The 13584-nt window shown below is 48.1% G+C and overlaps 1 protein-coding gene across 1 annotated transcript in view; it reads left to right on the top strand.

Annotated features, from left to right (window-relative positions):
- Positions 1-11319: 11319 nt before the first annotated feature.
- Positions 11320-13584, top strand: part of LOC308175811 (latent-transforming growth factor beta-binding protein 2-like) — a gene marked incomplete at both ends in the record, with an annotated part of 112336 nt that continues 110071 nt past the window's right edge. Inside the window, 1 exon segment of the mRNA XM_080550367.1 lies at positions 11320-11747. Coding sequence (XP_080406493.1) covers positions 11320-11747 — 428 coding nt within the window.

Below are 13584 nucleotides of genomic sequence, written 5' to 3'. Positions count from 1 at the left end.
AGCTGCAGCCCTCAGACTCGTTATTGGCCTAATTGTGGCATCATCATCATTTGCTATCTTGTACAAAGCTCGCTTCAATCCTCGAAGCACGGAGCTTCAGTACCTTGCCAGCAGCTATCGCAGAGTCAATGGGCTATGGGAAAGTTTAATGGTTTGAAAAACAACAAATTTATCATGCTTAATGGGAACCTATTCAAGTCAAGCTGACCTCATGCGGGGGGTTCAATCGCACCATAACTTTCTGGCACTAGACCCTCATTGTTAATTGGGGGCAATGATGAGGATTTTTTCTTCCTGGATGTTGACCAATGAGGACTGAGCAGAGCACATGATCCGCAGAGCACAGTTAATCAAGCATGAGAGCTCTGCAGAACAACCGTTTACTTAAAAAAAATGTTTGATAAACAGACTGATAAAAAAAGACTGAAAACCCCCCCACAAAAACAAATGGACATAATGGCCTGTGTTGAGTAATATCTCTAGGTGGAATGAACAATTACTTGGAAAAAGAGCTTCCAGTTAATGTATCCTGACATTCCCAATTTGTCTTCACTCCAGTGGTTGTGAGAAGAGGTACTTGTCATCAATGAGTCAACTACCAAATAGGGCATATGCCTCATCTACTTCCCAGCAGTGAAAGTAAACAGGCTTTCCCTCGAATTACTCAACCGTCTGATACGAGAGAGCGGCTAAAGTTGAAGTGCACTGTCATCTGCACTGTCCAAGTACAAAACAATTGACATTTTGAGTAAGTTGACAAATCTTTTTACTTTCTCCTCTGTGCACTCTTTCCTCTCTGTCTCACTCTTTCTCCTCCTCAGTCTCAGACTCAGAAGTCCTTGAAGTCGTTGAGAACTGTTGAGTGGTGGGCTTGGAAGTGAAGAGAACCCTGGAGAACCAACAGCCCTGTGATTAATGACAAAACACATGTTTTCAGCCTCACTAGATCACAATTACTGTCAGGGGCAAGCCGAGCTTCAGTCAAGAGCTTTGGTTCCTCGGTCGACAACCGTAAACTGTAATTTGTGTTTGTGCATCTCTACCACAGCAGCACAAGTGTTTGTTTTAGAGGCCCTTAAATTATTGTTGTCGGTCACACATAAATAAGGAGGTTGCTGCGTGCTTCCAATATAATGATTTAGGTTGACACGGCATCTTGAGATTCTAGAGGGAAATATTTACAATATTTTACATTTACATTCGGTCCTTCAACAGCGAAGGGGTTATTTATCATTGAAGTTGGAAATGTGACCTTCTGGAGATAATCAAACAATTACGTGATACAATATAACTCTCCTCTCAGGGAGATGATAGGCCTTTTTTACTGGTCCTGGTTCGGATATAAACATATATTTTATACGTTTTTTTAAGGTCTCTGTGACATTCATAAATGTTGAATACATTAAAGGCACGTAACCTTTCTCAACCACCACAGTAGTTTTAAGGGGCATGTCGTTGTTTTACAACAAAAAATGCAAAAGCGGCGAAATTACACTTTTAATTTAATCTAATCCTGGTGCCATTAGGTGATTGTTGACACAGTGTGAATCAGACCTGGACGGTAAGTGAACAGGAAAGCCATTAGAATTATGGTGCCAGACAGTTGGCATCAGCACTGTCTACCCTTTAGCCCATTTTCCTAAGATGACCTCCTCCTATCTCCTCCAACCCGGCGTGCGTCACTCCTCCTCGCCTTCAGCTTATGAAGTTAAGTGTTCGTGACACTGTGTTGAATAAAGACATCAGTTGCTGTTAGCGGAGTCCTGCATTGTTTAGGAGATAAGTGTGTGTTGTGTTTTAGTACCGAGAGTGGCTAGCAGGCGCACACAGCAGATATCCCCTTTCTATCCTCCTGGGCAGTTAAAAAAGGCTGCTAATGTGGAAAATGCTTGACCCTGATTTTCCATGCTCCGCTGGTGGAGACGCCATGGAACAAGGGGATCGGGGGAGCCCGGGGGGGGGCGGGCCGCCGGCGGCGGCGGTGTGAAGCACAGGTTCGTCTCTCACCCCCGCCGAGCGTAAATTGCCGCTTCAGAGTGCAAAAGGACAACCGGGCGTAAAGTAGAAGCAGAGACCCGGTGGAGGTGGAGCTAGCCCAACAGGCCTCTGCGCTGCGCTGACCAGGTCACCGTGGAGGGGGGCTCCTGTGGTGCGGTGCCACTGCTGATGTAAGAGCGTTGCACAGCGGGCGAGGTTGGGGAAGGGGAGGGGGGGAGGGGAGGGAGGGAGAGGAGGGTATTCCACAGGGGAAAAAGAAGGGGGTTCACAGGCTTGTCCATCACACACCTGAAGCCCCCCCCCACACACACACACACACACACCCACCACCCCCCTCCTCCTCCTCTTCCTCCCTCCCTCGAACATGGGCTCTGGCAAAAGCTAATCAAAACATGACGACTGTCGCTAAGTAATCAGAGTGCACCAGGGAACACACACACACACACACACAGCACACAGAGACCGCCCCCCCCAAACTTATTTACTCCTCACTGCCCTTTCTATATTGATTTACGCTGTAATTGACTTATGCGCTGCGAGTCTGAGAGTCTCAGACTAATGAATGGAAGACCTCTCATATTTGGAAAACGTCCTAAGTCGGAAATAAGTTATGGCTCTTTCTCAGTAGGGGCCATTCTCGGGTCTAATTGGCCCTTGTGTGATCCGCCCTTGGAATCCAGGCCAGTGGCATTTATCATGGAGGGCCAATGACGTCATGCGGAGCGCTGTTCATAAGGGACGCGTCTAAATCAAACTGTCCTGAGAGGTGAGGAGGACTTCACCCAGAGGGACAGAGGGAGAAAAGCTTGAGGTGGTGGACTTATAAGAATACAACATTCACAAATGTACGGTTGAGAGATTATTTTCTACTTGACTAAAAAACATGAGTGGGAGAATGGAAATGTCTGCCCAAAAACAGAGGCAGTTTTAAGAGCCCACCAGGTTAGCTGTGGGGAACACACAGCCCTGATGTGATCATGTGGGAAAAATGTTACATTTTTGTCTTGGTGGTTTTGTAACAGGACCGAAAAGTGTTTTTCTCGCGCGTTGACGTATACGTGGTTGTTAAACCCCCTCCAACTCTACTGCCCTTGATTCCTGTCCCCTGTTGGTCTAAACTCCCCCTCCACCTCAGCTCTAAAGTTAAACCCCCTCCACCTCAGCTCTAACCCCCCCTCCACCTCAGCTCTAACCCCCCCCTCCACCTCAGCTCTAACCCCCCCCTCCACCTCAGCTCTAACCCCCCCCTCCACCTCAGCTCTAACCCCCCCCCTCCACCTCAGCTCTAACCCCCCCCCCTCCACCTCAGCTCTAACCCCCCCCTCCACCTCAGCTCTAACCCCCCCCCTCCACCTCAGCTCTAACCCCCCCCTCCACCTCAGCTCTAACCCCCCCCCCCTCCTCAGCTCTAACCCCCCCTCCTCCACCTCAGCTCTAACCCCCCCCCCTCCACCTCAGCTCTAACCCCCCCCCCTCCACCTCAGCTCTAACCCCCCCCCCTCCACCTCAGCTCTAACCCCCCCCCCTCCTCCACCTCAGCTCTAACCCCCCCCCTCCACCTCAGCTCTAACCCCCCCCCTCCACCTCAGCTCTAACCCCCCCCCCTCCACCTCAGCTCTAACCCCCCCCCCTCCACCTCAGCTCTAACCCCTCCCTCCACCTCAGCTCTAACCCCCCCCCTCCACCTCAGCTCTAACCCCCCCCCTCCACCTCAGCTCTAACCCCCCCCCCTCCACCTCAGCTCTAACCCCCCCCCTCCACCTCAGCTCTAAATCCCCTCCACCTCCAGCTAGCGAACCAGGAAGTGAAGAATGGGGGCAATGAAGGGGGGCACGGCGGGGCAATGAAATCTGAGCACCTTATCATGGTGATTTATGCTAATGAGGGGCAGCTGGGGACTGAACCCCCCCCCTCCCGTTCCAAATGGCAGTTGGAGCGGTTGGTTGTGTTTGGGGAAGCTAGCCTCTCTCGCTAGCCCCTCTCTCTCTCTCTCTCAGCTGACGCTAGATGGTGGATGGGGCCGGCGGGACACCTTGTTTACGTTCAGCCTTCTAACATTCCACATCACAGATGAGTTAAGTCTCTCTGCAGGGCAGGAGGACAGGCTGCCAGCCAGGGGAGCCAGCTCTATGCCCCCCCCCCCACCTCGCACGCCTTCATGCTGTATGCCCCCGACATGCCCCCCCCATACCACCCCCACCCCCCCATACACCCCCACCCCGTAGTCCTCCCTGGGCTATGCTATGGCAGGGGAGCCAGCTCTATACAGTAATACTTCCCATCAGTTCTTCAGGTATTATACTCACCCACCCCCCTCAGGTTCTTCAGGTATTATACCCCCCCCCCATCAGTCCTTCAGTTATTATACCCCCCCCATCAGTCCTTCAGGTATTATACCACTCCCCCCCCCACCTACATACTATACGCCCCCTACATGCACCTCACCCAACCCCTATACACCCCCTCCACTCAGTGCCCTCCGGCGGCCGTGCCAAGCCAGTCTAAGAGGGAAACAGAAGCGTGTTGGAACATCAGCTCCATGGTCATGGGTGTCCCTGTGTCAGTGGAAGACTTATTGAGCTATTATACCGACCCAACAGTCCTTCAGGTATTATACCGACCCCCATTAGTATAATTTAGCTCCATGGGTGTCCCACAGTGTCCCTGTGTCAGTGGAAAACTCTATTGAGCTATTATACCGACCCAACAGTCCTTCAGGTGTTATACCGACCCCCATTAGTATAACTCAGCTCCATGGGTGTCCCACAGTGTCCCTGTGTCAGTGGAAAACTCTAGAGGAAGAAGGCCCTCCTGTCCACCTCAGACGCCTTTTATTACACAGACAGAAGACACACAAACGCAGTCCCAGAGCCCCCGCTGGCTTGACCCCCAAACTACCAGGAACAAGACAAGGACGCCTCTGAGTCTCTCTCCCCCATAAAACACGTAACACATAGCCCCTCTCAGGTCAGGCAGAAAACTCACCGGTCGACCTCAACCTAGGCCCTGAACCCTGGACCTTGCGTAGCCACCGGTACGTAGGTAATATATACTGGGCTACAGAGAGTCGTGAGAACAGCCCAGAAGATCACCGGCGCCCCCCTCCCCTCTCTGGAAGAGCTGTACAACACACGCTGCCTCAGGAAGGCCTCCAAGATCTCCAGAGACCCATCCCACCCTGGGTACGAACACTTTGCCCGGCTGCCCTCGAACAGGCGGTACAGGACCATGGCCGCAAGGACAAACAGACTGAAGCTCAGCTTCTACCCCAGGGCCATCCAGGCCCTGAACACAGCAAAGACCTAGGTTCTGGGCCCTGGACAGTCTGGACGGATTGATGGCAGCTGCTGGATTGAAAAATCAGGTGTAGTGCTGAGGCACAAATGTGTACATTTCAAGCCTGCAAACTGCGACACTTTAAATTAATATGCAATAACACTATGTGCAATATGACAACCCTAGGGTACATAAGGTTGCAGAGAAATAGGAAATGTTAGAATAGGTATAGCATAGCATAGAGTACAGCACAGTGTTTTATCTGTACAGTATAGTATAGTGGATAGTGTACATAGCCTTTATTTATGTAAACCAGCTCCTTTCCCTTCTTTTTTTTTCTTTTTTTTCTTTCTTTCCTAGCACCAGGGGAGCCACCCCTCCCAAATTTCGTTGTTTGGTACCTGTACTATAGCAATGACAATAAAGACCATTCATTCATTCATTCATTATAGCAAACAACGCCGACTTATAAAACACGGCAAAATAAAGTGTGCTTGGGATGAAGTGAGTCCTTTTTCTTTTCTATCAGAAAGGCTCCTGACATTACCTTATGGGCTGCGGTAGGCCCCTGGCTGTGTTGCCAGATTGGGCGGATTACCGCCCACACTCCCGATCACACTGGACAGGAAAAAAAGTCTTTGGGTGGTATATAAGTTTTGGGGTGGTGATTTTTGGTGGATTCGTCGGTTTTTAGACTATGGTTTGGGCTGGAAATTGTCAATCCCATCTGGCAACCCTGATTCTCTTGTCTCTCTGCCAGAAGGAGTCATCCATATCACACAGTTTGCTGTGGGAGCAGCACATGTAGCATTATGAGCTGCTGCCTCTGCTTTAGCCAGAAAAGATGTTTGAAACGATCACTTAGTCCACTGACGAAGCTCTAAGAGGGTCAAAAGGGGGGTAATTTGTGATTCAGAGGATCCAGGGTTCAAGGGAAGAAGTCACTCGGAAGTTCTTAGCGTTTGTTCCTAATAACCATTTCCTCACATACGATTTTTCACAAACTGCGTCATCCCCTTGTATGAACAGCACATGAAGTCTTAACCTTGAACACACTCACACACCCATAAATGAATGAAACAATCATTCAGCTGCTAAATAATGTAGCGTGGACGTAATGCCAGTGTTGGATGACATGCTGGGGGATGAAACGCTGCCAATAGTTCTGAGGTCGATGTAACTTTGAAGTCTTACTGGACTCCCACTCTCATTTTAACAGTTGATAGATTTTTCCACTTTTTTTTTTTCTTCTTTAGCAATATGGGAGTTGAACAATGCCACACACACACACACACACGCGCGCACACACACACACACGCACGCACGCACGCACGCACGCACGCACGCACGCACGCACGCACGCACGCACGCACGCACACACACACACGCACGCACGTGCATGCACACACATACACACACACCGACCCACCCACCCACACACACACATGCATGCACACACACGCGCGTGCACGCACACACATACGCACGCACACACACACACACACACACACACCGACCCACCCAGCCACACACACACACACACACACACACACACACACACACCGACCCACACACACAGACACACACACACACACACACACACACTGAGAGTCTCTGTGTGTGTGGCGTTTTCTCAAGCCAGTACTTGCAACCCCACATAAAAAAAAGAAAAATGGAAAAAGGGGGGAAAGTATGAATATCATGAAAGGAGAGGTGGAAGTGGGTTGTCTTAAATAACGCCTGTGTGACCCTCTCCCATTACCCCCCGAGCTGACAGCACCTCATTCATACAGGCCGGGGACGAGACCCCTCATTCTCAAGCACATTACATTTATTCTGCTCTTCGAGGTCTTCGAGAGAGTCGTTTCCTCTCCTCGGTGGAGAGAATGTCTGTTTTATGTACGCCTTTTAATCTGTGAAGCACGAAGCACGATGGCGGTCTCCCGTAATATCCGCTCCGAGGCGAAGCTGTCATGTTCAATGAAGAGAAAGCACATTAATACAACACATATCCAGTTTTAGGAACTGCTAGCTACACAATATTATTCTTGCAAACGACTCCCGTTGCCTTGGGGGCTAATATGCTTTGTATTCCTTCCTACCTTCCACCACAGCGCCCCAACTGCTGGCCAGCCTGAACAATATATGTATTATGTTTGCTTTCCTTTGGCTCAAAGAAAAGGGGAGCTGGGTACATTTGGTACAAATGGGGGAAAAAGGTAGCAAAGAGATTGACACTCCTCATTGGTCGATCCCTCTCAGTCGAGAGGGGTCAACCACTCACAGAGTCCCGATTCAAACGGAAAACACTTAAAATTCCGGAGCTCACGGCTCAGAATGTACTGTTGATACTGGGTTTACAATGAGGGCCCTAGATTCCCTGCGTAATGATACTGTTTGGGTTTCGAATGGGTACACTCGAACCTCTGACCCCTAGGCAGCACTCTCATAGTGACGAAGCATTCAATCATTGTTGCCTCTGAGACCAAATAAACGCAAATGTCTCTCTCCCCGGGGACGTTTCCCCCTGACAGGCAAGCCGTTGACGGTTTTTGTTCCCCCGGATAGAATTGATTAAGAGGTGTCAGCGGCCATAGAATATGACGGTTCAATGGCCCCCACAATGCTGTCCCCTGATGACACGCAGACTCAATGGCCTCTCGTTTTCACAGCAAAGAGTCATTCAGAGCAATGCTCTCACTGGGGCCCTGCTGCGAATGCCCGGAGCCTAACCTATTTAGGCTCCCTCCCTCATTACACACACACGCACACACAAGCAGACGCATGCACACGCACTCACACACACACACACACACACACACAAACATAGCAGGAGTTCAACACCGCTGACACTGTTCTGAACTATAATTGTAATTCACCTACTTGATTCTGTGACAGTACTGTTTGTCCACTAAAACAGATCTAATTTGGGTTTTTCTTGTTTGAATATTGATAGGAGTGGCTTGGTTGTCATGCGAGGAGTTCTGTGAGGAGGCTTTGTGTAAAAAGGTTCGGTTGCAGCCAGAGATATCCTCCTGGTATTCATTCCAGAGTCACTCCAGATGCTGCAAATTGTGTCAAATTGGGCCAGATTAAGGCGTGCTTTCATAACGTCGATGGCTGCTCCAAAGATCTAAACACAACATGTGGCCTGTAAACAGCATGAGACTGGGTTCCAGACAGAGACTCATTCCTGCAGAGTGGCAAAGCCAGTAGCTGAGTATTAAAACACCTACATTTATATTTTACATTTTTGGCATTTAGCAGACAACCTTTATCCAAAGAAAGCTACTTACGACAAATACATTTGTCTGAGTAAGTGAATCATCTATCCATCAGTCATCATAAGAAACCTAACGTAATCTATGCTATAACCAGGGACCATAGGCAGTTACAACGCTAGAAGAAGGAATTATTATTAAGGAAATATTATTGTCATTATTTTTATTTATTTATTTATGAAATAAAAAAAAATGCCACGTAAATAAACTGTACAGGGGGGGTAGTGAGGATGAGGAGGTCTTTAGGAGGGACAGTTAAGATGTAGCCTGAAGAGATGGGTCTTACGGAGGATAGGTAGTGACTCTGCAATCCTGACAGCAGTGGGCGGCTCATTCCACCAGCGGGGCGCAAGGACTGTGAAACGTCGATACCTCACAAACTGGACCTCTCAACTTCTAGAAAATTTGCTTCAACACAACTTCGTAGGGTCATGTAGATTAGATTAGTTTAGATTACATTCACCTCTATTTTCATTGCGGAGTACAAGTACCAGACAAACGAAATGCAATTTAGCATCTAACCAGAAGGGCAAACAGTGATATAAAACATGATAGAGATAGGTACAGTATGGCAAGTACGGTAGTTTAGAGGTATATACAGTCATGAGCTATGTACAGTTAAGGTAACTACAGTATGGTATGTACAGATGTATAAGTAGTGGCTACATTATGTACAGTATTTACACACACGAAGCACACGTCCATTTTCTAAATGGTGGCCAACTGCCCAGGTCAGGAGGGTTCCATGACCAACTGTAGGCCCCCTGCCTCCCCCTGAAGACCATGGAAGCCGGGGCAGCAAGCCAGGGAGTCTACTGGGTATGAACTGCTCCATGGAGAGAGTCATAAGACAACCGTACCTTCCTTCCTCTGTTAGGTTTCCCATGGGGCCGAGGGAGGGGGAGGGAGGGGCTCGAATCAACTACAGTCCGCAGGCCAGGTCTCCTCACACACACTGGACACGTCTGGCTTGGCTGGAACTGAACTGGAGAGCACACAGGCTGGGTGGGTGGGTGGGGGGGGGGGGGGGGGGGGGTGGGGGGGGTTGGAGAGTGGGGGAGAGGGGGTGGTGTGTCCAACACCCCTTCAACTGTTAGAGGAGGGACACCTGGCTCACTCTCTCTCTCTCTCTCTCTCTCTCTCTCTCTCTCTCCCTCTCAAAACACGTCTCACCCCCTTATCGTGACATGATGATGATTTCCCTACACGAGATAACCTCAGTTCATTAATTCTCACTTACATTTGGCCAGAGAGAGACAGGGAGAGTGAGAGTGAAAAAGAGAAGCATAATTCACCAGACAGGACAGGATATACAACATGAACGGGCAGAGCCTTCAAGCAGACCGCTAGGCTACTCCTGTGTTGTGATTGTTGGACGGCGTGTCCGTGAGGCGGTTAAGGGAACGGTAATGGAGTTGGCATAGCAGGAGCGTTGCAATGGGAGACATCAGTTCATCTCTGTGGGTTGAATGGGACAGGGGCAGCCAAACTCTCTTCGGGTTGTTTAAGAACTTATGGGAGAGAAGCGTGTTGTTTCCAGACATTTGGGAGGGAAACTGATGATACAGCATGGATGAGACAGGGAAGATGAATGGGATATGTTATGTTATATAAGTACTTTTCCAAGCAACTCAAATTATTGAGCTTTAACTGTGAGCTTCCCATTTCCCCCTAGTTTGTATGACAAAAGATCATAATGTTATCAGTGTCTTCTCAATGTTTTGTGATCACTTGTACACAGTATCACGAATCATCAGCATGTGTAGGTTTTGAGTATACCCAAAGATAATAACGTACATTTATTATTAACGAGCTATGCGCGAATGGCAATACTTCTAATCTAATAATGCACACTTGCCTCAAACTCTAATTACCATAACAACCTCCTCACCCTATTCGCTCATCTCATTACTAATAATCCAATTAATGAGTAGTTTCATACGATCACACAATGAACTTTGTCTGTATCCACATTGCGTTTTACCACGCGAGGGCAGGGCAAAATAAAATGACCACAATATTAGCGCACTTTGGAATAAGTGCCTAAATGTGTAACGTCTGATAATGCAGTTTATTTGGCAGACATTCAGAGTGCGCCTACTCGGAGAGTGCGTGGGCATCAATAAGACCACGAAGGGGGAGTGAACTTCTTGTAAAACGCATGCAAACCCTCCAAATATTCCCGGTGTGACTTCAGATCCAAGGAGGTGGTCATATCCATGGGAGCACGATTCAAACTCGAGTACTTTCACTTCGAGTAGGAGTGCAGCTTCAGCCTCTGGGACCACAGTGCTGTCCGCGCGCTTACCTCGCAGATGAACGTGAACTCTTAACAGCTGGATTAATAGGCTACTTTATTTGATATCATCTTCTTTTTTTCTTTTTTTTTACATTATTGTGTTGGAAGTAGGGAAGCTTAGTAGTTTTATTTGTAGGCTAAGACTTTATGCAAAGGTGGAAACATAGATAGGTGAGTTAAAAGGCGTCAAGCTATACCAATTCTGCAAAGCTAGAAAAGCTTACCTGGGAAATATGTGGAGATATCAGAGCGTTCTGCACGCGCGGAAGAGGATATCATCTCGTTGAAACTGTCTGTGCGTCTCGAGTCCATTAACCAAACGTCAATTGAAGAGGTATTGAAGATCATCAGATCTTCATCAGTGAGTGACCACACGTGGCAATTTTAAATCAGTCGGGTTTGTCGCTGAAAATGGACCGTTTGTGGCTTTTAGTTTTCATGGTTTTAACCATTGCACTGGTACGAATGTGTGACTGTCAAAAGGACTTAACAGGTGGCACGCGCGAGGGTGCAGGCGCCCGTAGTACGGTGCGGGGCCAGCTGCGGTCTCGAGCGAGAATCCAAGGTCACTCCGAGGAGGCACCGGGAGACGGCGGCGTCGTCCCCGCCACCGACAGTTCGCACGGGTCCTCATCTCACAATAACTCACGCACTGCTCGCGGGACTCCGGTGGTGACCCGGCCGAGGAGAGATAACAGGCACGCGACTGCAACGAAAGTAGCTCCAGCAGCAGCAGCGCGCGGTGCACCGGAGACATCACGCCGGGAGGACGGTGCTGCGCTCAGGACCGCGAGACACCCGGGCGCACAGCAACACTCCTCACAGCACAGACCCCGGGTCAGCTCCAGGCAGACCCACAGACACAGCTCCACGGTCACCAGGCGCCTTGTCGGGTAAGATGCGGTGCCAAGTTTTGTAGTAGTACAGTAAATCATTTTGATTTTGAGCTGTCTCCCCCCAAAAAATCAACATCCTCTAAGCGTAGCCTAACTGCCATCGTAAGGTGAGAATTACATAACAATTGTTGTTGTATTAAAAAATACTCTTCTGAAGTTCTGAGATACAAATTGTTTGAGTTGCATGCTTATTTGGGGACATTTGAGACAATCGCGGAATATATCATGTTGATAACTTATAGGCTACAGAAAGTCTCAGAATTTCTGCTCCTTTCTAGTGCTCGCCCATTTGCTATACATATGGAGTGGAGTGACTCACGCAATGTGCCTTCCATCTGCAAACTACTAATGTGATGTACTAAAGTGATGTTGCCCCATTCGCATAATCACATTAGGCCTGAAAAACACTGGGCCAAGTTACCGAATGAATGAATGAAGCTATATCCCATGATGAGAAACCCGGGGGCCCTATTCTTGGTCTGAATTCCTCAGTGACATTTCCCCTGAATGGAATGATCATTTGTCATCATATAATCTGGGATATGGAAGCACATAGGGAATGCGTACTACTGACCAATTCAGATGTTGAATAGGACACTGATGGAAACTGACGATGTCTCCTCGAATCCATCGTGCCATTCATTGGACACACACACATACACACACATACACACACACACACACACACACACACACACACACACACACACACACACATATACACACACACAGACACACATATACACACACATAGACACACATATACACACACAAACGCATGCGTGTGTGATGGTGCCCATGGCATGTGGTGGTTCTACCAAAAATCCTGGCGCACATTTGCGAATTCACTTAGTGATCAGAAACACCTGTTTCTCTGAGTCCTCTCCTCTCGATGCTAGAAATCCCTGGAGTTTTTTCTTCTTTAACTCTGAACAGACACATCAGTTGTTTCCATTAAAGTCCTTTCTCTCTGCTAAATGAACCCTTATGCAACCAGAGTGCTGCTTATTCCATAGTATGGACAACGCATGGCACACACACAGTAGAGGAAAGTGTTGTTTAAAAAAAAAAAGGGAATTAGAATGAAAGAAGAAAGTTTTAAGAGTTCACCTTGCGTTACAGAGCGAAGATGTAAATGGAATACTGAGTATGTCATAACAGGGCCACGTGCCCTATGGGCCGATGGTAATAACATTATTTATATGGCCAATTTATGTGAGACACTTTATGAGCAATACGAGGATTCGTTTTAATTGGTTAAACATCTGTTTGGAGGATGTAAGGTGTACTCAAACCCGCAGTTTTGAGCGTATACTGCTGTATAAGCAGGACAGGGATGAGGAGAGGTATGCCAAGCTGACTCTGTGTATCGTCTAAGTCTGTCTGCCCTGGTTTAAACCCTCTCTCTCTGCTTTAGGTATCTTGTTCAGGCTAGCTTCTGGTTCCAGAAAAACAAACACCCATAAATTTGTCTGTGATTCTGCGTAGATTTACTGTTTGACAGGAAGATTTTTCACTTCGACCATCAATCTGAGTCACCTGTTTTTGTCTGTGCCAATGCCTTCTCTCGCATTAAGCTGCTGTAGAAAGGAGGCAACATGTAATCTCTTCTCTCCCCATACCATTCCTATCCATTACTATGGGCACACAACTAATTTAAACTTGGTAACCCAAAAAACTTCTTCATCCTGGCACTATAAGAATGCAAGTCTGGATCCATGTATACCTAACAACACAGTGTTTACTGTGCGAAAAGAAAATAACTCGCAGTCTCTTCATTCATGGAAGAATGTTGTTTTTGACTTCAGCCAGAAACCCTGTTACCAGATCTGAT

This window comes from Nansenia antarctica (genome assembly GCF_963989245.1).
Source record: "Nansenia antarctica genome assembly, chromosome: 1".
In the NCBI taxonomy this organism is placed as follows: domain Eukaryota; kingdom Metazoa; phylum Chordata; class Actinopteri; order Argentiniformes; family Microstomatidae; genus Nansenia; species Nansenia antarctica.
Note: the sequence above shows the minus strand (reverse complement) of the source record. Positions and strands in the feature narration are given on the sequence as shown.